Below are 27210 nucleotides of genomic sequence, written 5' to 3' on the forward strand. Positions count from 1 at the left end.
TCGCAATGAGCTGCTTACTTAAGAAAAAAAAAGGACTGCTAACGAAATTACGTACAACTAAAGGTACAATTTATAGAAAACTAGCGGGATGAAAAACTTACAAGTGTTACACCACAACAAGGCCAACTAATTGCGAAAAAACGACCAAACAAATACAATGAACTACAGTTAAAACTCCTACAAAACTATCGAGGCGGAAAAAGAACATCAATAAAAAGACTTTCGTACAGCGATGTTCGTATATACCACACAAATAAATAGTTCTTTTCGCGGACGGTGATTGGCTATCTCGGAGGTTATTCACCTCCAAGCAGCCCAAGAGAAACAAGATGGCTTCCCGCTTCGGATTTCAAAAAGAGTAAGTTTTTGGTCTAACAGTTATTCAGCTTGTGTGGTATATTCTAAAACAATGTTCACCTCATTGTCGGTGAAAAATTGTTAATTACTGCTTTGTAGAGACATTTTAAGCACTCTCTGTCCCCGCTTTTCTGATGGAAATAGCACCTGTGACCTGTAAAAAACAACTTCTGACAGTAAATCAATCAGATGGGCCTATGGTGCATAGTCCATGTGTGAAAAACTTGAAAGTCTTGTATATATTTTTTTAATATTCCATCGTTAGGGTTTGTCTAGAGTTCGTGATGGCCTTCTTGTAACTGAGGTGGACTTGAATCAGTGTAGGCAAGTGAAAGACAAGTGGTGTTTTCAGGTCGGTATCGCAAAGGTTAAAGCTGTAAGACCTTCGCGTAGAATCACTTGTTTAAAATGAGGAGAACTTTGCGGCCATTGGCCGAGAGGCTAACCTTTTCGTTCAGTTAAATGAAAATAAAACTGGATGGATAGCTGTTCGGACACTTGTATCTTCTTCCTCATTTTACATACTGTATTGAGCAAATATATCTATCCATATGTACTTAACAATCCAGCCAAAGAGTTGGACACGAAATTCCCAGTGTTGTTTCTAACGTATCTTAATTTTTTTTTTTTTTGTATTTTATTATTATTATTTTATTAACAGAGTAGATAAGTGATGGATACAATATGAGAGACAGTTCGCATTGCATCCACAAACTCTAGGCTAAACCGAAAGTTTGGTGTAAATAAACGTAAATTTCTTATTCAATTAAGATTCTGTTTGTGATTTCTTCGTATTTTTAAGAGACAAATGTTTTTTGTTCTCAGATGACATCGCGCCTTGAAATGTACGCCAAGTCATTAACAGAGGCTGTGAAGCCAGACTACAAGTGGCAGATCATTCACGATGAAGTGTAGAATTGCCAGAAGCTATTGTGAAGAAAAACATGGGAGATTTTGTTATATTTCAGGTCGCAATCAGCCTATCTTTTCGCAATTTGGTAGCTTGGTGCTGCATTTGAAGTAATATATCAAACACGAGAAGGAGTGTTTCATCGGATATCAAAACACCGAGAAGAGAGTTGAAAAACGAGGCCGAAGGCCGAGTTTTTTAACCGATTTCGAGGTGGTTGGATATCTGATGAAACACTCTTTCGAGTGTTTGATATTGCTTCTCAAATGAACAAGTATTTTATGAGATATTTGGGATCAAAGTTGGCGAAATTTTGTGCTAATTTAGACCACATATCCAAACTTCCTTCACGGTAGTGATTTCTTTTGTTTTTGGCTTATGAATTATTAATGAGTTTGAGAAGTACGTGTAAACTATGGATAAAAGGCATTCCTGAGAGTGATGATTCTAGTAAAATCGCACAATTCTGTGTAAAGGAACTTTATTTAAGTGTCTAATTTTCTAACGCTGGAACACTAGTTGGGGACAATGTAAAGGGAAATCATCAAATCCACGCAGATCAAATCAAATTCTGGTTTTTGAGGAGAAAGGAAAATCGGAGTACCCCAGAGAAACCTGGAGGAAAACCTCTCGGTGCATCCATGGTAGAGAACCGAGAACCGTGTCTGGGAATCGAACCCCAGCCACATTGGTGGGAGGCAAGTGCTCTCACTACTGCGGCAAAAAAGATGTGGACGAGTTTGGTGAATGTATTTTGCAACAGGAATCAGAAAATACAACAGTTAAAATCAAAAAGTGATATGACATGGAAACATGGAAAACGAGAAGAGAGAAGTATAGCCATGTAGTAAATCCACATCAATGTTTTAACGATATGAAAGACTACAGCAGACATTTCGACCAGAAAACGAACGTTTAAGGTGATTCCCTTGTTTTTTACCGCGCATCTCATACTGAGCATAACATTGCAACTCGGAGATGGCGGCGTTTCACCCCGGCCATCTGAAGAGAGGCAATAAAGGCCGCTTTTTTGCGTTTCAAGAGCTTTTAAGAGCAATCATGATAACTCTTCTCGATTAAGAAGGTGTTGTTTTGGAACTCGCCCCAGTCCTTTCGCTTCATTTTGAAGCCCAAATTACCTCTGCCATGCATTATCATAGTGTTGCGAAGAAACAAGCACGGTGACCCCCCCCCCCCCCCCCCTCATTTTTAATAGTTCTATTTACCCGTAATAGGTACACGGAAAACATTTTTTAAGGAGAAAAAATGTTGGATAGTATAAGTTGTAGTATTTACATATAAATGACGTGAAACTGCACTTGGAGCCAGACACATGAGTGCAAGGTGATGACTGTAGCGGTCCAATTTGCTTACATTTCTTTGCTTATTGAGCAATTTCAATTAACTTTACTTAAAGATTATAGCCCGGACAAACAATTAAGTTCAAGTTTTCAGTAATACTCAGTAGCTTTTGCTACATAACAACTATTTTTCCGGTTGATCTAGTTTCGAACGCCTCTCGCGTAATCCGGTAAAAACACTTAGAATATAGGGCATACAGCGCGAAAACAAGCACGGTGACCCCATCTTTTTATTACATTTTTAAAATGTCCTGTGTATGAATATCAATTGTGCCAACTTTGAAAAAAATCTGGATAGTAGGTCATTTTCAAGGGAATTACCTTAACTGGTTTCACGGCGGCGACTTATTTATTACCCTTGTAGCTGGAACAGTTGATCATACCTAGGGACAGTTGATCAGTGCTAGGGACAGTTGATCAGTACTGGGGACAGTCGATCACTGGTAGAGACAGTTGATGATAGCTAGAGACGGCTGATCATTGCTAGGGACAGTTGATTAGTGGTAACTGAGGACAGGTGATAAGTGGTAGGGACAGTTGATCATAGCTAAAGACAGCTGATCTTTGCTAGGGGCAGTTGATCAGTGGTAGGGACAGGTGATAAGCGATAGGGACAGTTGATCAGTGCTACGGACAGTTGATCTGTGTCAGGGACAGTTGATCAGTGCTAGGCACAGCCTTGCATATACGGAACCGGCGCTCGCAGTGCGCGGGGCAGTCAAAACTGTACTATCCTGTCAATCATTTTCCCTCTCATCTCATTGCTTTTTAAAGTTAACTAGCCCATGTGTCAAGAAATATTGAATTGAACACCAAGATCTTCTAATCGACAATAAAAGCACACAAAGCACAATATTAAATTTAGTTTTACAAATATCATTTTTTTATGTCCACTGACAAGGGCAAATTCTTGGAAGGATAAATGCCCTAAAAGTTATTGTGTACCTCATCATAACTCTGAGAGTGAATGATGTTTGCATACTTCCAGAACGTCTCCCAAAAATCTGTATAGTGCGTAACACTCCATTTTCGCAACTCCTCGTATGTTTCTGTAATCAGGTAATGATATCACTGACATAACCTTTTCTTAATTGACAGTAGGGAGTTTAAGCAAAGACGATAGCTTTGGCTATGGCAACACCACAAAGCAAGAATATGATTGGTTAAAAAAGGAAAAATAATGTAGCACGACTTTCCGTGCATTTCTCTGGGGGGGGGGGGGGGGAGGTGGGGGGAACAGCTGGGACTCACGTATGATAAGGCAGGGATGCTCATCAGGAATTTTGATTTAAACCCCTAAAAGAGACAAATCTGGGCATGGCCCAGGCTGTTTTTGACCCCAAAAAGATACCATATTTAAAAGATATCAAAATTAATATAAATTTTTAAATGTCTTCAGGTGTAACCCTGTAAAGTGTTTTCACTGTCATGCAATGAAAAATAAAATCTGAAACCGTTCAAAGAAAATGAAATGCTAAAAGAACTAAGTTGTATGCATACAAATAAAATAAAATGCCACAAAAGACTAATTCAAAAATAACTCCGCCATGTCTCAAGTTATTTGCCAAAATATGTCACTCAATTTTACAGAGCTATGTATGGAGATGCCTTGTTGGTGTTCCTCTAAGGGACACCAATATGGTGGCCTCAAATCAACAAAACGTCTAGACCTGATCTGTTTGCGATAAAAGCCCTCTCATTTTGCTTGTGAGCTGAACTAAATAAACATGTCTTCTACAGCTTTTAATGCTTAATTTGCCAAAAATAACAAGGCAAAACTGTTTTTTGGAAGCAGACAGCTTTATCTCAGTTACTATCTTGGTGTCATGCAAGGCAAAAATTCAAAATGCTGTGTTCTCAAAACGAAAAAACGCTGTGGGGCCTAAACTGGTAAAAAGATTTACTTCTAAGTAACTTTCTTACCTGGTATGGATAAAAAAATTAGAAAACCTATGACGTCATGTGAAAACACTCTATACAAGACCTTCACAGCTACATATAATTGTGTTTTGCCCAGAACATCCTAAGAGAGATCAAAATCCAAAATTAACACCCCTGAGAGAGACAACGAGCATCTCCACACCTATCAAGGGAGTACCCCTCTCTGGGGGGACAGGAAAGGATGACCTCAACAAAAATAATGCAGAACACCATTCCACAGAATTAACTGGACCCCACCAAGTGCATTCCGTCCAAAATCTTACATCCGTATTGTTTCCAGTTTCTCTTGACACTTACAATGGTCCCAAGAGAAATAAAAACAATGACTATGCAAAACTTTGGAGAGCAAACAAAGAGGGTTATGGTATTTTGAAGCGGGTCTAAAACACAGGTCACATTTCACAGGTCACTTCCTGCAGAGGTCATTGTTTTACCTTTTGGAAAGTAACCCTACCCCTCAATTTGGCTAACCTTAGGCCTAATTAGGGTTTTTAGGCCTAGGGTTTGCCAAATTGAGGGTTGTGGGTCACGAGTGACCTGTGGAATGTGACCTGTGTTTTAGACCTGCCGTATTTCAAAAGGGGGCACTACCATAATTGAAAGCAAACCATTCAGCGTTCGGCAAATAAGCTAGGCCGACCAGTCAAGCTTTCAGATCGGCGCATGAATTTATCCTGATTTATCTGAACTATTAATTGACTTTTTAAGGCGTTATACAAACCTAAATGAATATCATACGCGTGATTCACAAATGATTTGAACCTTTGAATGTTAATTGCCCGATCAGGCTGTGGTTTCCACATTAACTTCGGTAATTCCTCCCTAACCGACGCCATCGCAAAGTCCTTCCCAACAGGAGACCAATAATTCGACGCGCCACGTCACAGCCTTGGATCTGGGATTCGGGAAAGCGGCTAAAAGAGATTCAAATTGTGTTTCATTAAAAACTGAAGATAGGACTTCAAAACGAATAAAGTCAAAGCGTAAATAAATAGGCAGTCAAGAATTTCAGACAATTTGCAATACTTGCTAATTTTATTAAAGTTCTTTAATTACAAAAAAAGGACGTTAGGGAGGGGATAGTTTCAGTCGTTTCTAGATTTCAAAAAATTTGTTTTAGTTTATGTTGGTTCTTCCACGCTTTAATTTTTACTTCTTAAAAACAATCTTTTTACAGTTAAAATGTTTTGACATTTTATGAATGAAACTCAAAAGTAACACGTTGACAGTTTCTAATGAATTCTCCCCACCCTAGATGGAAGTAAAGTAACATCATACGATCTTTGGAACGTTGTCACGCGCGGTCATCTTATTAGCTTGTGAGTTTTGTAAAATATGGCAGGTGAATTTACGAGCTTGGAGAGTTGTTTGGAAAAGTATCTTCCACCGAGGGAACTAGAGGAAGTAAATAGGATTTTGTATGGCAAACCAGTGAGGTATTTTGTCGTGAATCTTTTACTAGCGCACGATCTCCTCTCCGTCTGTCGTAAGATCCGTACAGTTTTTGCCCAGTGCTGTTTTGCCTGGTCTCTCATGTACCGGTCCGAAATAATTAATGTCCACAAAACAAAAGAACAAAGCGAACATAACAATACCTAATTAGCAAGGTCTAATCGGAATAACAGCACTTGGTATGAAGTCTACCCACTGTTTTGCGCCCCACTGCCCCCTCACACCCATCTTAATTCGGTCGATTTGCATGGCCAAATGACAACTTGAAAGGCTTAATGTAAATTGATAGAGCTAACTTTTAATTTTGTTTGTCACTTTTTGAGAAGCAAATTAGAGTTACCCTCTGAGGCATTGAGTTTGGCAGAAGAGAGAAACTTTGAACTGGCTGGATACAGGTTTGGTGTCCAGGAAGAACAACTCCGAAAGCCTCGCATTGTTAGAGTAGGTGCTGTGCAAAATAAGATAATTTTGCCCACAAATGCACCACTAGCAAATCAGGTATTTAACAACATCTTCTTCCATTCACAAACTATGACCCCTTTGACAACGTCTGCATCCACTCAAGAGGTTAAATAATTTTATTCTAATGGCATAATTTCTAGCATTGAAAAGTGCGTCAAAGTATTTTTGGCTTTACCAAATTCAAGCCTTCTTGCTTCACACGGAAATATACAGAGATTAGTTTATCTAACACTTATAGAATTAACTGTCATAACCCCAGACAATTTTACTTGTCAATGCGGGCCCCCTTGGACATGAAAGTGTTTAATTACACATTTAAAACTAACTTTCATATTCCAGGTTTTAGGGCAGGATCTGTAAGTGACCTTTCACTGAGGATATGCTTAACCTATACCTGCCAACTCTCGCGCCTTAGGCGTGAGTCTCACGCCTGCGGGTTGAAAACTTCGATTTCACGCAGGGTCACGCTTGCGGGCCAATTTCTCATGCCTGATTGGAAAATGTGAGTTGTTGCCATCTTGCTTGCCACAATTTCCAAAAACATGTTAACTCAGACCCATGTAAGGAACGAAAACCATGTGTAAAATAAATAAATGACAATACCTTCCTCACGATCTCTGATTTTTGAAGTGAAAAGCACTGGGAGCGAGCTCGCGTTTATACGTGTTTATACGTCTTCGACAGACTTCGGAAGACTTCGGACGTCTTCGGAAAACTTCGGAAATGATCGTGCTGCCTTCAAAAATCCTAGCACTCCCAGGATAAAAATCTCACACCTATATCTCAGAAAAAGTTGGTAGGTATATTAACCCCTAATCACCCCTAAATTTGTCTAGCATTAGGCAAACTAAGATCTATAGATGTCATTCATGGAGAGTAAGGGTTAAGGTTGAAAGGTACATTTGATTATGTGTCAAATGTAAAAATGTGTAATATCAGTACAATTAATACTGGGTATTATCACCATCATTGTGGGAGGCACAATGGCCTCATGGTTAGAGTGCTTGACTCCGGATCGAGTGGTCTGGGTTCAGGTCCTGGCCGGGGACATTGTGTTGTGTTCTTGGGCACTTTACTCCCAATTTACCGCCACTCTCCACCCAGGTGTATAAATGGGTACCGACAAAAATGTTTGGGGTAACCCTTCGATGGACTAGTATCCCATTAAGAGGGAGTCGCTTCATGCTATAGTCTAATAGAAACCGGAGATAAGCGCCGGCCTGGTGGGCCTCTCTAGGCTTTCAAAAAAGACTTTACCTTTTTATTATCACCATCACAAACTTCATAATCATTATTCACTTAAACAACACTTCTAGCTCTTGCCCCTTAGATAAAGCAAAACTTGGGTAAATTTATTAATACTATCTATTTTCATCTCTTGAGTGAATTTGTTGTCTTATTTTACAGTTGTCTGCTCTTCATGGTAGAATAAAAGAAATAACTGATACTGCAGCCCTTTGTGGTGTGAACATCATTTGTTTCCAGGAATGCTGGAGTATGTGCTGTAAAATAAATGCTGTACCTCTAATTTTATCACTTATAAAATGACGACAGCACAAATTTACTGTCTCATTTGCATGTTTAGTTTTTAATCCTAACTTTAAAATATTTGGTTTTCCTTAGAACGTAGTGGTTTCAATAATAAATTTACCAACAGCTGACAAAAGTGTCGGCTTCTTCACTCAGAGAAGTCGGCCACTTTTTTCCCTAAATTGAAGTAATTAAAGGCAGATTCTTTCAAACCTAAGATTATATCAGTCCAGGGCTGTTAACCCTCAAAGTCGTCAAATATTGAGAATTGGTAGGGATGGGATAATAGATGATGATGTCATAACACCTGTGACATCATATGACGTCTTTTACATGAAAAATACTTGCTAACTCCGTTCAACGTATGATATTTAAATCAGGAATCTTTACAATTTTTTCAGCTACATTTGTCTTCACAATTTGGAAACCAAAAGTTAAAAGTCCTAACATTACTCCCTCTGAAGCAAAGTAAAATCAATGGACATGTTCAATCTCCGCGATTTGACACAAGTACGCAACCTAAGCAAAAAAGTAAAAAAAAAAAAACGCGAAAAAGATGTCATTTGGCCTTGCAATGTTTAATTTGATTGGTTTATTTTGGACCAATCACATTATTGCTTAAATTACAATCCGTCAATAGCAATGAACTGTTTTCCAGGGTTTATGAAATGTTCAAAATTTGTTATTATCGATGTTAAAATAACTCTTGAAAAATAACACGATGTATTTGAGATTTTATTGTTGTGAAACTCGATTCTCGCTAGAAATGACAAACTTTGGTGATTAATCAGGAGATTTTAGACTGTAATCTTGAAACTGGGAAATACGATCCAAAATGTGGAGTCTCCCTAATTATCCGGGAGAGTTGACAGCCCTGTCAGTCAGTTTAATTTCAATCAAACCAGCCGCCAACTTCAACTTGTATTGAAGCCTCTGCTTTATGTAGTAGGTATCTTGTAATGGTGACATTTTTCTCAAAATAAGAATTGTTTTCTTTGCCATATAGTGATGCCATTTGCTTTTTGTACTCGTGAAAAGCATCCGTGGACTGAGTTGGCTGAGTCAGCTGAAGACGGATCTACCATTAAGCTGTGCCAGGAGGTAAAATAACATTTTTCATTATAAATACAGTACAAAGGCAAAAAACTTTATGACTTTGTTGCAAACTTTTCTTCGGTTTATTGATATAACTAACAGTTTCATCTCTCAGCTTGCCAAACAGCACAACATGGTCATCGTTTGTCCGATTCTGGAAAGAGATGTTGTTAATCAAGAAAAACTCTTCAACACTGCAGGTGCATATTTGATTCCTATATTTGTATAATTTGCTTTATAGAGCAGTTTTCAATTGACTGTCCAAAAACCAAAAGGAATGCAATATTATTACAGAGCCAATCACAAGCGCAAGCAATTATCATTTTCAGCCAACCACAAACAGTATTTAGTATTAACTGCAGTATTAGCTAGTCAATGAAGAGTAAAACCAATCCTGCAATTACTTTGTAATTCCTGGCCAATCATAGAAAATAGCCCTTATTCATAAATGGAGGTCAATTTATGATTCTTTTGTCCAAGTGCAAATTAGCCTACCAAGTCTCGATACCATACAATGAATTGAAAAGAATTCTTGCTCTAAAGTGAGGCTTGGTAGGCTAATTTGCACTTGGACAAAAGAATTATAAATGTGACCGCCATTTATGAATAAGGTCTATGTTCTATCATGTTCTGATGTCAAGTGAATAACTAGCCAATCAAGCCATTATTGCCAAGCCATTATAACTGGGAATTTTCAATCGCATTTCCATCTGAATCCCTCTAATTTAGAGCTGCATTTCTTTGAAAACAGTAACAAACTAAATGATTGAGATTGTGGCTACTTTTTACTTGTTCAAGGAGCAGAATTTACTTGTTCAAGGAGTACACACTAAAGAATTTCCTTAGAAATTCGCAATTTGTTTTTGCACTGTAATACCAGGGCTCTGAGCAAGGTTGAAAAATACTTTTTAATCAGCAGCTTTCTTTAGCATGCTACCCATTTCTTTTGTATTTGAAATTCCCGCTTTTTTAGATACATGTGTATCTTTGCTGGCCATTTCACATCCAATGCTTTGGTTGCTGATTTCTCTCTCTTTTTTTAACAAAGTTTTTAACACGCAGTCCTGTTGTTGTGCTTTGGTCTTCATTGCACCAAAAACGGAAACGGAAGACATTCTTTTCAGAGAAGCTGACATTTTACAGATTCCCTGGGAAAAGATTTAATTTAATGTTATAAGGCCTGGCTTTTTTATGACCTAGCGATGGTAGACTGGCTTTGATTCTCCGATGCAAGCAAAAACAACACTCGGCATTGTTGTTGTGCTAAAAAAAAATGGCATCCACGTTGATCACAGCCAAAAATAAACAGAATGGTTGTGAGATTTTTCTTGTTTTATATTTCTTTTGCATTTCTGTGTCAGTAAGGAATCAAAGTAATTCACAACTTAATTAAGGCTTTCAAAACCTATTTTTAAGAAGGATCGATTTAGAAAACGTATTAAGAATAAAAAGTAACAACACTATCCGACGTTTCGGAGTCAGACATGAGTCCATTATCAAGGTTAAACTGTACTGGAAAAATTCGCAATTTAAAAACAACGGGCGTTAGGTCAAAACAAAGACATGCATACAAAGACATGCAACTATCGTTTAATTTCCATTTATGCATGTCTTTGTTTTGACCTAACGCCCGTTGTATTTAAATTGCGAATTTTTCCAGTACAGTTTAACCTTGATAATGGGGTCATGTCTTACTCCGAAACGTCGGATAGTGTTGTTACTTTTTATTCTTAAAACCTATTTTTACAACAAAAAACTAAAGAAAATGCATGCTGTTTGTGTTTACACAGAATAAAGTGCTGTACAGCATGAGAGAGATGATGTAATGCAAAAACAATACTAATCATTGTTTTACTGATCGATTCGATTGGCTAGTTAAATGAATACTATGTTATACTTCTGATTGGCAGTCTAAGAGTAATTACTCATCATCTTGTATAGAGTTAATGAGAAATTATAACAAAGCAAAACTAAAACCACAGCAATGGCATGATTACTTTTGACAATCATTTGAAAACTGCTCTAATAGTAATGTGCAATAAATTGGTATAAAAATGATTACTAGCTAATGGCGTTCGTTTCTAAGGAAGGTTTGGTGCAGCTGCATCAAAGGGTGTTTGTAGCACAGAAATTTGAAGGATTGTGAAACTCACAATCTCCAAATTGATACTGTGACACAGGGTCAGGGCTCGTAATGCCAGCTTTTTAATCTGGGTATGGTGATCAATTTATTTTTGTTGACTGAGGTGATACTTCTAAATTTTTATGCTTTTAACTGAGGGTCATGCACATATACTTTTTCCATAAAATGTAATAAGAGCAAGTTTTTTATTTTTTGTGATTTATGATTATTAATTGCCTCCTGCAAGGTGATTTGCATGTGTGAAAGCAACTAAGTTTACTTTCAATTGCTTTCTTTGTGTTTGCGTGGGTTTTTTGATCAGTCTGTGGTTTGTACAATGATTATTTTTGTTACAATGTGTTGCAGTTATAATTTCAAATAATGGGTCAGTCTTAGGAAAAACAAGAAAAAATCACATTCCAAGGGTTGGAGATTTTAATGAGGTAATGAGTTGCATCATCTTATTTTTTTCCATGGTAAGAGTCAAATATACAACTTAGCCCTATATCACTGCAGTCGTTTTGAGTCAGATCTTGCTCTTTAACCTCTACAACTTCCAATAACTTCAATCCCTTGTGATGTTTCCCCCTAGGAGTAATGGTTATCAACTCGCAATATTTTGATCTTGCAGTACTTTTCATTTTAATACTGTTATCATCATCATCATCATCATCTATCGACCGCAGTCGAGATGGATTGAACAAGAGAACGCCAGAGTTCTTTTTCCTTCATCAGGCTACATATGTCATCCACTGAAAGATTTAAGTCCCAAGCCACAACATCCATGTAGGTGAAAGGTCGCCTCCCTCTGTTGGAGCACGGGAGTCCCCAGGATATCACCCTCGAAACTGGTTGGTCCTGTGCTCGAGTGCAGTGGCCTGCGAAGCGTACCCTTCTCTGTGCGAGGATGGTTGATATCCAGGGAATGTCCCCTTATATTTGTTCCTTGGTTTGGTGATCCTGCACTCTCATGAGAAGCCTAGTGTAGGTGCCATCAAGTCGTTCTTGTAGGTCTCTCTTCATGGTCCAGGTTTCTGCGCCATATAGTAGTATGCTTTCTACGCTAGATGTAAAGAAAGCCAGTTTAGTGGAGTTAGATATTCTAGACTGATAGACTGCCAGACTGGTATAGTTGTGAACAATGATGTGTCATCTCTACCCTTTATCCGAGTGCCCTTTACTTGCAATGAGTAGAATTGAAGAGTGTATTGGGGTTGGTTTAAAAAGAAGTTCCTTTTGGATAGGTTCTTTAGGTTTGCCATTCGTAAACAACAGTTACTAATTCTCTACTAAATTTTAAGTTGTCTTCTTAAATAATAATATCCTTCATTTGTAATATTGCAATACCCATTTGTATAGTTTCAGACTCTGCAATTCAAAGGAGAGCATTGCTTAACTTTTTTTGTTTTCATGTTTCTCAAAGTCCACATATTACATGGAGGGTGACAAAGGACACCCAGTTTTTCAGACACAATTTGGTATGTAATAATAATTATTATTGTCTTGACTAATAATTTAAGTCAAACCCTTCCAAAACCTCTTAGGTTTTGACTGTTCATTGTTTTTTTATTGGCCCCGACATGTCTGACATCCCGTTTGTTAACAGATATATTCAATACCCTGTCAAGAAACACCGACATACCTGTAACGTCCAAAAATAATAATTATCTCCTGCTGATGTTTATAGTGGAGAAAAAACAATTTACAGCTCAGCTCAAGATATCACTGTGTCATTACACTTTTTCATGAATCAGGCCGCTACTTTTCAGGAGTTTCTTTCCAAGTATAACTGTAAATCAAATTTTCTTAAGTACTACCAAGTTTTAAGCCCAATACCAAGCTTTATGTCAAAAAAAGTGGGAGAGATGGATAACACGGCAGTGGAGGGTTTTGTCCAAGGGGCCTCATCTTTTATGCTAGATGAGAACATAGAATTAAATTTAGAGAAATTATAATCTCGGGATACTTATCAGCTTTTAAATTTTAAACTACACCAGTCAACTACAGCGTTGGAGTAAACCACTTCCAATAATTGGAAGTTGATAGTGCCTCATGGGGAGAATCTTTTAAGATGTGAAACTAAGCTAAGAGAATTAAAGTTCAATTTTCTTCACCGAATTGTAGTGACCAAAAAGGAATTGAAAAGATATGGAATTAAAAGTAAAAGATTCCATAGACCACACTTTTCTTGACTGCCAATTCACCTTGTCTTTTACTCCTCAAGTGGTGAGGTGGTTTAATGGCACAAACAATACTAGTTTTAATCCAGAACCTAAAGAAATCGTGTTTGGCTTGTTCAAGCAAAGCCTTTCTGGGCAAGGGGCTGTGACAAAATTTAACTATACTTTTTTATACATGATGTATTACATCTATTCAAACAAGCTAAAAGATAGCTCAATTATTTTGTCTGAATTTGTGTAATAAGATTAATTTTAAATACAAAGCTGAGAAATTTATATGATTCAATTTACTTGATTCTCCCTCTTTGATTGTTCACTCAGTTCCCATGCATGTCAGTATGCGATTAGCTGTTTTGGCTTGTATGTCATATTATAAGTTGTATTTGTGTTTTTATATGTATCTTGGTATTCAATTAAGTGTAATGTAAACTTCTGTTATGTATTCAATGAAAATCTTTTGTACTTGTTTCAAAAAAAAAATTACACTTTTGCGGTGTTTATATAGTTGAAGCTGTACTTTACTCTTGTCAGATTTTGCTTGTGTCATGTAGGTAGGATTGCAGTGAACATCTGTTATGGACGCCATCATCCTCTCAACTGGCTCATGTACGCAATCAATGGTGCAGAAATCTGCTTTAATCCTTCAGCCACAGTTGGAGATCTGAGGTGTGAACTAATAAATTTAAAACTCTCTCCAGCACCCCTGAACTGGGCCCCATTCATGAGCAAATAATATCAAGTCACATGCATAATCTACAATCAGTTTAATTGAAAATCTGAACACATTCGGATCGCTTTCCTGAAGACTGGCTAACCAGATTTTTATGCTTTTGACCAGGGTTTGAGCCAGGCTGCGCCATTGCGCCAATCCCGCACTGATATTGAAATACGGCAAAGGGGACATTTTTGTCCCCTTCAAAATCTGGGGGAAAACTCAGAAGGAAGAACACAAGAAGAGATACAGTTTAGTACAAAAATTACAAGCTGAAACACAGACAGTGGGAGGAATTTTATCGTGCGTTTTACGTTCATTTTAGAGTCAGTTTTCAGTCACTCTACTGATTTTCAACCAAGCGTGACGAATAACACAGCGAAAACGTATTCGTCCAATAGATAGCTTTTTTGCCTCAAATCGAAGCCAGATTGACCAGAGCAAAAAAATACAGAAGAAGAACAGTGTTTTAATGAGGAAGAAACAGATGGGGCTCAAACGAAAACACGATCTTTCCAGAAAACTTGGTTGCGAGATCACACGTTGTTGGGCTATGAAAAGGAGGCGATGTTCTGCTACTTTTGTCGGAAATCTAAGAAAACAAACCCCTTGGCATCGGAAAAAGGTGTACAGATTTTAGAACCTCAACTCTCCTAAGACACAACGACTGTAACGAACACGTGGATGCTGTTAATTAGGAAACTATGGGGGATACACTCAGCAACACCATCACAGCGTCGTGTTTTTAGAGAACAATGGTCAATCGCAAGCCATTAACACCATTTTCTTAACTTTCTTGCTTGTATTAATTTTTTAATTACAAGTAACAGGTAATAAAATGTTTTTGTTGTCGTGCCTTTTTGTTTGAACGTAAGAAAACGGAAAAAATTTGGCTGTCCCCCTCATGAAATGAAAATGTCTCCCACAATTTTAGCAAAGGGGACCAACTGTCCCCCAGTGATCAAATCCTAGCTCAAACCCGGCTTTCCTACATGTATTTAGTTGAAACTAAGATCGGTCACAGACATCAAATAGTTGTTGAGTTGTTGAATTGTCCTGAATCATCTTAAAGCGATGACGTATCTACGTGAAGCAAAAATTGTCTGGTGCTAGACAAAGTAAAATCTTTGAGACAGTCCCTCTTGGGTTGGAAGGGGTTAGTGTCAAGCAATTGGTGCCAAGTTATTATTTTTTTTTTGCAATACAGCTATGACTTATGGTTTAGGATTTATATACCCCACTAAGTCTCACAGCAGTATACAATTCTTTTTCTCTGGGGTTAAATACAAGGTGTTACAAATGAACCCACTGGGAACTCGGAAAATTCGAGCCCCTGATGAGATTCGAACCCACGACCCTCCGTGATCTAGTACGGGTGCTCTAACCACTGAGCTACTGGAGACTCTATGGTGAGCAAGGGTGAAATGTGGGTATTTGACTCGAGCTGCATCACGCAGCCACAGAGTCAAATATCGACTGACAGCATAGCTCATAACTGCATCGCGCAGTCACATTGAGAGCATCATTGAAATACAGTTGCCTGTATTTCTGTGAACGATGCGGCCAACCAACCACCAAAGTGAGCGAATGTGAGACAATGATTAACATATATCAAATACCCACATTTCACCCTTGCTCACCATAGAGTCTCCAGTAGTTCAGTGGTTAGAGCATCCGTACTAGATCACGGAGGGTAGTGGGTTCGAATCCCATCTGGGACTCGGATTTTTCCAAGTTCCCAGTGGGTTCATTTGTAACACCTTGTATTTGATATATGTTAATCATTGTCTCACATTCGCTTTGTTCTTTTCATTATTTATATTATACTTAATATAGATTTTATAAAATGCACTTTTTTGAGCTGATGATGTTAGAATAGCGTATAATCATAATTATTTTGTTATAGCTTGTTATCTTTTATTTGTTTACTGACTTTTTTTTAAAATCACCTACGTCTCTTCCTTTCGCGTATTATGTACGCCGCGGCCAGAGTAAGCCGCGGCTTATTTTCTCTCATATAAACGGCTCTAGTGTGTAGTTCTCTCCTGAGTCTAAAAACATTACATCTCCAATATACAATAACTCTGAATTGTCACTCTGTGCTCATCAACTGTTCGAACTTACCTGTAGTTACAAATTTTAGATACACTTTGCGTGCAAGAATTTCACGTTCGCCTTGCATAAATCAGTACCATTTGCAATAGAATATGCACCAAAGATGATATGGTGTGTACATGTATTTTATGTTTCTCTAGTGAACCCATGTGGCCAATAGAAGCACGTTGCGCATCCATCGCCAATAACTACTTCACTGTGGCAATTAACAGAGTCGGAACAGTAAGTGAAGATTGCTGAACTACCTATACAAAATAGTGCAGTTTGATTCCGTGGAAAAAGATTTTGCTTTATTTATTTATTTTGATTTTGCGTTCGGTGGAACGTTTGTGATAAATTTAAAAGGAGTGTCTTTTTGTCGGTTTCAGTTGATAGAGATCACATCTCAAAGGGGGCACTTGCTATTTGAGATATTTTACAGTTTAATAAAGGGTATCCTGATTTCCGTTTTGCCATTTGCAGGAAGTCTTTGAACATGAGTTTACTTCAGGGGATGGAAAGCCAGGTAGCTACTAGAATGAACTCATCCTTTGTAAATCATTTCAACTCCTTTCTTTCTGTATTGAAACATTTGTCCCAATAAATGTTTGTTTTTTTTTCCTGTCTCCACAGCTCATAAGGACTTCGGACACTTTTACGGTACGTTTCAATCTGGTCTGCTTCTTGCCTCAAACACTGATATAATCCAAAAGAAGACTTAGCTACGTAAACAGTTCTTTTGTGTTTGGCTTTTTTATAGCGTTTTGTTATAAAGAGACGCATGTTTGCAAGTGGACTCATCTGCAATTTCTTCTACTTTTTAGGCTCTTCTTACGTCAGTGCACCCGATGGCAGTCGCACACCTGTAAGTCAATCAGCAGGTATTTTTTACCTGCCACACGGCACAGGTCACGGAGACAATAATGGAATTTTAATGGTGCGACTCACTCTGAGAATTCCGGGGCAGATTGTTGTTCGCAAGTGTGCCTAAAATGAGAATTTTCTTTTGTTTCTCGATTCCCCTACTGGGTTTGTACCAAGGGCACCCTCGGTCATATCAAACTAATTAGGAACAATAATTTTAAGATTCTTACATCAATGAACAACTGTTGGCTGTACAAATGTTTCAAAGAAGACGACCCTCAAGGTACGTGGCCAAATGGTTGATCTTCTTCAGGGCAGTCATTAAGAGCCGGGGGCCGGTGATTTTCCCCACCTACATGCATCGGAAGTTTCATCCCAGTGGAGTTAACACAAATGTTAACACAAATCTTCATGAGGCAGTGTGGCCCAGTGGTAAGGGCGCTTGCCTTTAGATCCGGAGATCCCGGTTTCAAGACCCGAATACAATGAACTGCAGTTGAAACTCCTACAAAACTATCGAGGCGGAAAAAGAACATTAAAAGACTTTCGTACAGCGATGTTCGTATAAACCACACAAATAAATAGTTCTTTTCGCGGACGGTGATTGGCCGGCTAGCTCGGAGGTTATTCACCTCCAAGCAGCCGAAGAGAAACAAGATGGCTTCCCGCTTCGGATTTCAAAAAAAGTAAGTTTTTGGTCTAACAGTTATTCAGCTTGTGTGGTATATTCTAAAACAATGTTCACCTAATTACTGCTTTGTAGAGACATTTTAAGCACTCTCTGTCCCTTTTCTGATGGAAATAGCACCTGTGACCTGTGACCTGTAAAAAACAACTTCTGACAGTAAATCAATCAGATGGGCCTATGATGCATAGTCCTCATGTGAAAAACTTGAAAGTCTTGAATGTATTTTTTTAATATTCCATCGTTAGGGTTTGTCTAGAGTTCGTGATGGCCTTCTTGTAACTGAGGTGGACTTGAATCAGTGTAGACAAGTGAAAGACAAGTGGTGTTTTCAGGTCGGTATCGCAAAGGTTAAAGCTTTAAGACCTTTGCGTATAGAAACGCTTGTTTAAAATGAGGAGAACTTTGCGGCTATTGGCCGAAAGGCTAACCTTTTGGTTCAGTTAAATGAAATGAAACTGGATGGATAGCTTTTCGGACACTTGTATCTTCTTCCTCATTTTACGTACTGTATTGAGCAAATAAATCTTTCCATATGTACTTAACAATCCAGCCAAAGAGTTGGACACGAAATTCCCAGTGTTGTTTCTAACGTATCTTAATTTTTTTTTGTATTTTATTACTACTATTTTATTAACATTTTACAGAGTAGATAAGTGATGGATACAATATGAGAGACAGTTCGCATTGCATCCACAAACTCTAGGCTAAACCGAAAGTTTGGCGTAAATAAACGTAAATTTCTTATTCAATTAAGATTCTGTTTGTGATTACTTCGTATTTTAAGAGACAAATGTTTTTTGTTCTCAGATGACATCGCGCCTAGAAATGTACGCCAAGTCATTAACAGAGGCTGTGAAGCCAGACTACAAGCGGCAGATCATTCACGATGAAGTGTAGAATTGAAGCTATTGTGAAGAAAAACATGGAAGATTTTGTTATATTTCAGGTCGCAATCAGCCTATCTTTCGCAATTTGGTAGCTTGGTGCTGCATTTGAAGTACGTGTAAACTATGGATGAAAGGCATTCCTGAGAGTGATTCTAGTAAAATCGCACAATTGTGTGTAAAGGAACTTTATTTAAGTGTCTAATTTTCTAACGCCGGAACACTAGTTGGGGACAATGTAAAGGGAAATCATCAAATCCACGCAGATCAAATCAAATTCTGGTTTTTGAGGAGAAAGGAAAACCGGAGTACCCCAGAGAAACCTGGAGGAAAACCTCTCGGTGCATCCATGGTAGAGAATTGAGAACCGTGTCTGGGAATCGAACCCCGGCCACATTGGTGGGAGGCAAGTGCTCTCACTACTGCGCCAAAAAAGATGTGGACTAGTTTGGTGAATGTCTTTTGCAACAGGAATCAGAAAATACAACAGTTAAAATCAAAAAGTGATATTACATGGAAACATGGAAAACGAGAAGAGAGAAGTATAGCCATGTAGTAAATCCTTTATTGACCAAGCTTGTTTGATCAAGATAGATGGATACAGTGGAACCCAGGTAATACGGACACCAAGGGGACATGCCATCTTGTCCGTATTATCCAGGTGTCCGTATTAAGCGGGCACTGAGAAAAAATGCCCCGAACACATCAATGTTTTAACGATATGAAAGACTACAGCAGACATTTCGACCAGAAAACGAACGTTTAAGGTGATTCCCTTGTTTTTCACCGCGCATCTCATACTGCGCATAACATTGCAACTCGGAGATGGCGGCGTTTCACCCCGGCCAGAGCTTTTAAGAGCAATCATGATAACTCTTCTCGGTTAAGAAGGTGTTGTTTTGGAACTCGCCCCTGTCCTTTCGCGGAAAATGATCATTTTGAAGCCGAAATTGCCTCTTTGCCATGCATTATCATAGTGTTGCGAAGAAACAAGCACGGTGACACCCCCCCCCCCCCCCCCCCATTTTTAGTAGTTCTATTTACCCGTAATAGGTACACGGAAAACATATTTTAAGGAGAAAAAAAGTTGGATAGTATAAGTTGTAGTATTTACATATAAATGACGTGAAACTGCATTTGGAGCCAGACACATGAGTGCAAGGTGATGACTGTAGCGGTCCAATTTGCTTACATTTCTTTGCTTATTGAGCAAGTTCAATTCACTTTACTTAAAGATTATAGCTCGGACAAACAATTAAGTTCAAGTTTTCAGTAATACTCAATAGCTTTTGCTACATAACAACAATTTTTCCGGTTGATCTAGTTTCGAACGCTTCTCGCGTAATTCGGTAAAAACACTTAGAATATAGGGCATACAGCGCGAAAACAAGCACGGTGACCCCGTCTTTTTATTACATTTTTAAAATGTCCTGTGTATGAATATCAATTGTGCCAACTTTGAAAAAAATCTGGATAGTACGTCATTTTCAAGGGAATTACCTTAACTGGTTTCACGGCGGCGACATATTACTTATTCATTACCCTTGTAGATGGAACAGTTGATCATACCCAGGGACAGTTGATCAGTGCTAGGGACAGTTGATCAGTACTGGGGACAGTCGATCAGTGGTAGAGACCGTTGATGATAGCTAGGGACGGCTGATCATTCCTAGGGACAGTGGATCAGTGCTACGGACAGTTGATCTGTGTCAGGGACAGTTGATCAGTGCTAGGCACAGCCTTGCATATACGGAACCCGCGCTCGCATTACGCGCGGCAGTCAAAACTGTACTATCCTGTCAATCATTTTCCCTCTCATCGGAAAGGGTGAATTTTTGTGCGCAAACGACGTTGTTGTCGATCTACCCTGTCGAAAGGACGCCACCAAAGTCTTTTTTTCGCGAAGTTAACCCAAATACATTATCAATACAGTTTTGACATCTTCTGGCACTAAACTCTTTTCATTATTATCATAATTAATTCGTCTTAAAATCATTAGAAAAAGCACAAATAACAGACTAAGCACAACAGCTGAACGTTCGAAAGCCGCTTGCTAGCAACCCAGTTTTGGCGCCATAGTTTGTTGAAAAAAAGTTGCCACAAAACCTTTCAAAAGATTTTCTAGCCCCTTATATAACTGCGTACAATTCAAGTGACGTTTGATAGCACGGTTTTTCCCGCTCTCTGAATTCTGATTGGTCATTTAAATTTCAGTAGCTCTCGCCGCATGCACTCAGTAGACCAGTCGTAGGGACAGTGGTATGGACAGAGTTGATCAGTAATGATACGTAGTAGGGCATATGGACGACTATATGTTAGGCCACTATATGGCATCCTGGCACGAGGTATATACCCTAACGCGCCTCTGAGGTCTCAACCTCGTCCCTAGGGTCTCCATTGTCGTCGACAAGATACCTTAGGAACGAAGTTACCGAGGTCTGGGTCCTCAAAGTGATTCCTCAGTATTGCACTGCGCATATGGTGTGTCAATATTTATAAATTGGATCAAATTTACGACATTGAAAATATGGCGTAAGTTGATCATACACGCTGAATTAGTTTTCAAAACATTTGAAAGAAGTTGAAAATTACCCATAATTCTTTGCGAATAAGTGCGCGCATTCCGAGAACATGGGAGAGATAGACAGACACGTGACACGAGATAGACAGGTACGATGGTGTTTTACTTTTAACCCTTTGATTACTATCTGGCAAAATACGTCCACCCTTATCCACGGTCCCATCTACCCCTTGTGTCGTCATCACTTTTAAAGGTCAGGAACAGCTTTGTCCACTAACTTTTGCAGGGAGAAGAGATCTTTCAAACTATACCAGAATGAGCAAAATTTAGTCAAGGAAACTGGAGAAACGGCCAAAAAAAACGATGTAACACTGACCTGAAAATCTCCATGAAAAGCTTTCGCCATTACCCACCTACCTTTCTGAGCACCTAATTCTAAGATGATGAAAGGTTTCTCTGAAACTTTTCCCACCAAAATAAAGCCTACCAAATGCCCAGCAAGTTGAAAAAAAATGAGGCAAGGAAAGCGAAAAGAGAGGGAAGGAGAGAAAGCGAAAAAGTGAAAGTCGAAAGTGTTGTGCTACTTTTAAACCCAAAAAATTCGAAATTTTGCTTTCTACGCATGCCCGAACTTTGCAAGCGCTTATTTTGCACCTGGCTGAAAAGGCCGCGGAGTGTACAACCTGCAAACGGGTTTGTAGGGATATTTAGCTGTTAAACAGCACGACAGTAACCAAAAACCCCCTCAACTAGCTTCAAAACGTGTTTTTCGGCCAAATCTCCTGTAGCCAAAGGGTTAAACGAGCATGGTTGACCTACATTTTATATTCTATAATTTTGGTGTACAAATTATCCCCTTTAAAACCAAAATTTTTTAAAAAATTATCCGAAGGAAAAAAAGATATACCTAAAAAAAGAAAGATATAGCTAAAAACGTACACAAAGCCCCTTACCCAGAGATGTAAATTATGATCTTGAAAACAACGACTCGAGAAACGTTTTTAGTCGACGTCGTTTTAAGTTGAGCCGATGAAATAACGCACGTGATTAGTATCTGTACAGGTATCAATGGGGTAAGATTGGTCCATTATATCTCTCAAACAAGCACGGTGATATATCGTAGTTCTCAAAACAGGGATTCGAAGGGAACATTTAGGGAAAGTTTCAAGAAAATAGTTCCACAACTTTTTTTTTCTGAGGAATCACCTTATTAAGTCACGGCAGTTGCTTTTTTGCTGTCCACCTTTATTGAATGGGGACAACACGACAACGCCATTAAACAGTAATTTTATTGGATAAAAAAGGAAAAATGATCGTGCTGCACGCATTTTTGTTAGCTTCTCACCCGTACTCGTTAAAACAACAACTTGAAATGTCCTATGATTTAAGGTTTTGATGACAACGTGGGCACACCGCCGTGGATCTTTCATTCTCTCTCTTTACTTCAAATCCGTCCATACCAATACATTTAATGGATACTTCGCCCATAATGTACAACATAATAGACCTTTTTACCGATACGGCGGCCATTTTGATTTCTATTGTTTCGAATAGCTATTATGGGATGCCCAGGGGGCAAATACACATTAATTTGCCCCCTGAGCATCCCATAATGTCTTTCGAAACAATAGAAATCAAAATGGCCGCCGTATCGGTGAAAAGGTCTATTGAGATGGAATAGGCGTGAAATACTTAAAAGAGCTCAAACTTATAAGTAAACATAATTTCTAATCATCCAGTTTTGTAAAATGTTAAAGAATTAAATCTTTTACTGGAAATAGTGTATTAAAACGAAAGAAAAGACGAAGGAAGAGACTGGGAAGAAAAAATTGATGAACGCTGGTTTAAGCACCTTTTTGAAAACGAGACCGACGCAAAAATTGATGATCCTCGGTCAGGAAATGAATCCCAGGACACAGACAATTCACAGTTGCAAGACATTGAGGGCAGGTTTGACTTTGTTCCTGCTTTAAGATCATTAGAATGGCCAAAGGTATCGCAAGATTGGATCACAAGAGCGCGCAAATGGCCATCATCTTGCGTTGTCAACGAGATTATACAGGAAGGGTTCCATTTGGTTGTAAAGCCCCCAAGGAAAGGTGGAAACCCTGACTGTGACTTCAGAATATCATTTTCTCACGCAGAATTCCTGTTAAGCAAAGAGATGAATGACGCCCAGCGCGAATTGTATCGCTGCCTGAAGAAATACCATCGAGTATATCTGTCCACTGACCCGAAAGGTATGGTAACATTTCACTTGAAGAACGTCCTGTTGCAAACTATTGAAGAAACAGGTTCCGTGATATGGACGGACAACAACAGATCTAAATGCATGATGAAGTTATTTCGAAACCTTCACGAAGCCCTTAAGAGAAAAATTTGCCACACTTCTTTGTAAAATCATTCAACCTGTTTGGCGTAGATTACATTGAAAGGTCTTCGATTCTCGAGATCTTGTCAGATAAAGTTGAGCAGATAATTGCAAATCCGACGCAATTTGGAAAATAGCTCCTACAAAGACAAAAAAATGCAGCTATAGTTTCAAAGAAGGCTGACTGCATTGCCGCAACCACAAGTACTACGCCGATGTCTTCGACCAAAACGAGGCAAGAATTAGAGCAAGAAGCTCATTCTAACCGGAAGTTGCAGACGACCAACCAAGGAAGCATCATTCCACCTTCAAGTCTTCGTTATCATGACTTGAAAGATCTTTTCTTTGCTACAGTTAAAGAATTGATCGTTTTCGCTTTTGACGACTCCGAAAGTAACATCAAAGCTCTTGTTCCCTTGGAAAGGTCCTTAGTAGAAGAGCTTAGAGATATCACACAAAGGCATAACCTCCCCAGAGAGGTTCTCCCTATGATGTTTGAAGATGAATGCTGGGAGATGGCTTATGGCAAAATCTGGATCAGCTCTGAACCAAACATGAAACTCAGAATACTTGATGGTATCCAAGGTGTTATTAAAACTTGGAAGTACGTCTTGGAGCAACCCGACTTTGGAATAGGAAATGAAGAAGCCATATTTCGAAGAATGGTTGATCCTGCCTCTAAAAATCCCTTTGATTTGAGCCACGTTTTGCCTGCTGGGGCAGGGACGCTTTACCTTGATAGATTTCTCAACAGTGTTAAGGCCAGGCGATCTTACACAAAAGTCATGGATGACATCCCGTTAGATTGATATTAATAATTATTGATCAATTGTGTGACCAATCAATACCTTAAAGTTGCGTAGTTTTCCTACAACTACCATGCCAGGATAACAGTGATGTAAGAGAAGACGGGCAAAATTCACAAGAGGCACCGAAGACCAAAGCTTATTTATGTGTCTCGAAAGCTATCGGGAAAACAAATTGTACAAGTTCGTTCAATATGATCGCACTTTTTTTGTGACAAAATATTTGCACTTTTTACCCTTAAATAAAAAACCCCTTCCATTGCACTGTCATTTTTTGTTAGTGCACGAGTGTTTTTCTAGCTTGGAATAGAACTGGAGGTCAAGTTTTAATTAACAGACCTTTAAAAGTGGATTTTCCCCAGAGACTTTCCGAAAAAATATTTTCTAAAAAGAGATTATCGTGTACTGAGGGGAGCAGGGCTGGCACAGTGGTTAGAGCACTCGCCTTCCACCAATGTGGCCCGAGATCGATTCGTGGATGATTCTACACCATATGTGGGTTGAGTTTGTTGGTTCTCTTCTCTGCTCCGAGAGGTTTTTCCCAGGGCACTCCGTTTTTCCCCTCTCCTCAAAAACCAACATTTGCAGGCGTAGCTCAGTCGGCTACTGCGCGGCTTTCAGAGCAAGGGGTCCACAATTCGATCCTCTGTGACTTCAACGTCTGTTTCGACTTTCCTCTGATCCGTGTAGCTATAGCTTTAAATGCCCTTAAAACGGAGCACTGAAAGAGCAAGGGTGGTAAAGGGCGCACCAAGGGCTGCCATTAATACCAGCCTCGTAGCTGAAGGAACTACCGACGTTAAATAGAGTGACTTTACTTTACTACACTAGATGTTTTTCTTTAGTGATTTGTCTTCAAAACGTTGGGTATTTTGGAACACTATTAACTCACTGAGGTCAGTCATCTTGTACTTTTATTACGTCAGTTACCAACTGAATCATCTTGCCAAATGGGTCCTGAGTGTGTAAGAAGATAAGCAACAACAACAACTTACAGTATTGTACTCTTACCTAACATACAAAGTAATGTTGTTGTTGTGTAAGAAGATAAAGGGATAACCCTGTTTTTCCCTGGGGATTTAGGTGCTCGGGAGAGGGACTGATTTGAAAAGACATAAGTGCCCCGAGGTTTTGGATACTGCGCTCGTTCTCTAGCCTTTGGTTGTAATACATACAAAGTGCACAGTGTTTCCCAATATGGACGGACCTCAGAAACTGGTGATTAACATTTATATGTTTTCTAAAGCTAATAAAATGCTTGGGTGTTACAATTGACGAATTTCGCTCGCTCCTGCAACTAATCCGACTGCAGGAATTTTTGTTAACTGCTGCTTGCGCATCATCCCTCGGGTCCCTCCCTGGCGGACTCCCGGCTTTTTGATAAATGCAAACCTATCAACCTCAAAATAGCTGATAAAACCGCTTAAAGGGATATCACATGACTAACAGGAGGTAGTCAACATGACGAAAGTCAGCTAATGCAGTCGAGCGCAGTTTGGTTTGCCATTTAATGTTCTTGAACTTTTTATAAACAATCAAACCAAGGAACTTGAGAATGTTTCCTTCATCAGAAATGGCTTCCATATCATAAGAGGACACCTCTTGTTCGGTTCATTTCCACTCTGAGCAGCCAAACAAGCAGACAGTTTCAACAGTCGCCTGCTTATATAATTCAAAGAGTAATTACTTTATGTATCCCTTATTACAGTGTATTGTTAATTATTATACATAAATATATATATTTTTGTTATACTCCGAATTTTCCCTTTTATTCTGTAGACCTAAAAAAAAAACCCTTGTATGCCCCCATATACCCTTGAATACCCTTGCATTTCGCCATTTTCCCTTTTATACCATGCCATAGAAAATGTAGCCAATCAGAATGCAGGAAAGCAGTTGTATATTTGTCAGTATTCCATCGAACCTTCCCATCAATCAGTGTAATTCAATGGTATCACATCCAACCTTCCCATTGTGCCTTGCTGGTCACTGTATTTTCTATAGCATGGTATAAAATTATTATATAACCCTTTTTCATGGTATACCATGGAATGTCCCTCTCTTCACTTGCATTTTCTTGGTATACACACGAGCCTTTTACCAAGAAAATGCAAGTGACTCGTGGGATATTCCACGGTATACCACTCGAAAGTGTTGCATAACTAGGATGTACCCTATATACCCTTGAATATCCTTACATACTTCCATATACCCTTGTATACCACGATATACCTCGATCTTTTGGATATTGAATTTCTAGCGTTTTGATTAGTTCAATCAATCTCGGTTATTAGCTCATACCATATGTCTTATGATCTAATATGGAAATGCTTAGCGTCAAGTGTTGTCAAGCTGGAAAGTGATTGTCTTTAATTTCCAAGTGTCCAAGCATTCAGAATAGGACATTTCATGATTTGAATGATGATGCCATATGACTACAAGTACCAGAATCCTTCAGGTTTTGCTTGTCTCATGTTAATTAGAGCTATTGTTACTTTTACCCCACTGGGAATACCGAATTTAAACATGAAAAGAAAAACAAACTGAATTGTGGTAGTTGTAATCAAATGACGCCTTTGTGAAAATTGCCTATTTTAATACGGTAATAGGCCATTTTCGAAAATACAATAATACTCTTTGTTTGTCCCTCCAGATTTTGCATAAGCATTTTTTCCAGTTTCTCTTGGGATTTACAAACCAAAAACAATGCTTGTGAAAAAGGTGGAGGGACAAAAAAAGGCTTTTATGGTATTTTCGAAAACGGCCTATCGTATAGACCGTATTCATAAATGGCGGCCACGCGGAACAGCCTGGTTTCGAATACATGAGAACGAGGCTTGGTAGGCCAGCTAAAACTTAC

The 27210-nt window shown here is 38.8% G+C and overlaps 1 protein-coding gene, 1 long non-coding RNA gene and 1 pseudogene across 8 annotated transcripts in view; 2 read left to right on the forward strand and 1 right to left on the reverse strand.

Moving 5' to 3' along the window:
- LOC138047515 (uncharacterized) overlaps nucleotides 1–5826 on the reverse strand; it is a 12101-nt gene extending 6275 nt beyond the window's left edge. The window contains exons 1-3 of one of the 3 annotated variants that reach the window (XR_011131862.1): nucleotides 5291–5826; nucleotides 4552–4651; nucleotides 3574–3677 (exon numbers count right to left, since the gene is read on the reverse strand). This is a non-coding gene — a long non-coding RNA (uncharacterized lncRNA). The remainder of the gene's footprint in view (nucleotides 1–3573; nucleotides 3678–4551; nucleotides 4652–5290) is intronic. The other 2 variants (XR_011131860.1, XR_011131861.1) reach the window with 2 other exon arrangements.
- Nucleotides 1–18844, forward strand: part of LOC138047513 (beta-ureidopropionase-like) — a 30219-nt gene extending 11375 nt beyond the window's left edge. For 2 of the 5 annotated variants that reach the window (XM_068894395.1, XM_068894398.1), the window contains exons 13-14: nucleotides 623–709; nucleotides 1183–1751. In XM_068894395.1, coding sequence (XP_068750496.1) covers nucleotides 623–709; nucleotides 1183–1272 — 177 coding nt within the window. In that variant the 3' untranslated portion in view covers nucleotides 1273–1751. Of the gene's footprint in view, nucleotides 1–622; nucleotides 710–1182; nucleotides 1752–5846; nucleotides 6006–6344; nucleotides 6520–7890; nucleotides 7979–9019; nucleotides 9115–9223; nucleotides 9309–11596; nucleotides 11674–12653; nucleotides 12709–13961; nucleotides 14077–16377; nucleotides 16460–16699; nucleotides 16743–16849; nucleotides 16877–17040; nucleotides 17082–18013; nucleotides 18101–18575 lie in introns of those variants that run through there. The other 3 variants (XM_068894396.1, XM_068894394.1, XM_068894397.1) reach the window with 3 other exon arrangements.
- A 3397-nt stretch (nucleotides 18845–22241) lies between these two features.
- LOC138046836 (uncharacterized) lies at nucleotides 22242–24353 on the forward strand (annotated as a pseudogene).
- Nucleotides 24354–27210: the final 2857 nt, after the last annotated feature.

Source organism: Montipora capricornis, chromosome 4 (genome assembly GCF_036669925.1).
Source record: "Montipora capricornis isolate CH-2021 chromosome 4, ASM3666992v2, whole genome shotgun sequence".
Taxonomy (NCBI): Eukaryota; Metazoa; Cnidaria; class Anthozoa; order Scleractinia; family Acroporidae; genus Montipora; species Montipora capricornis.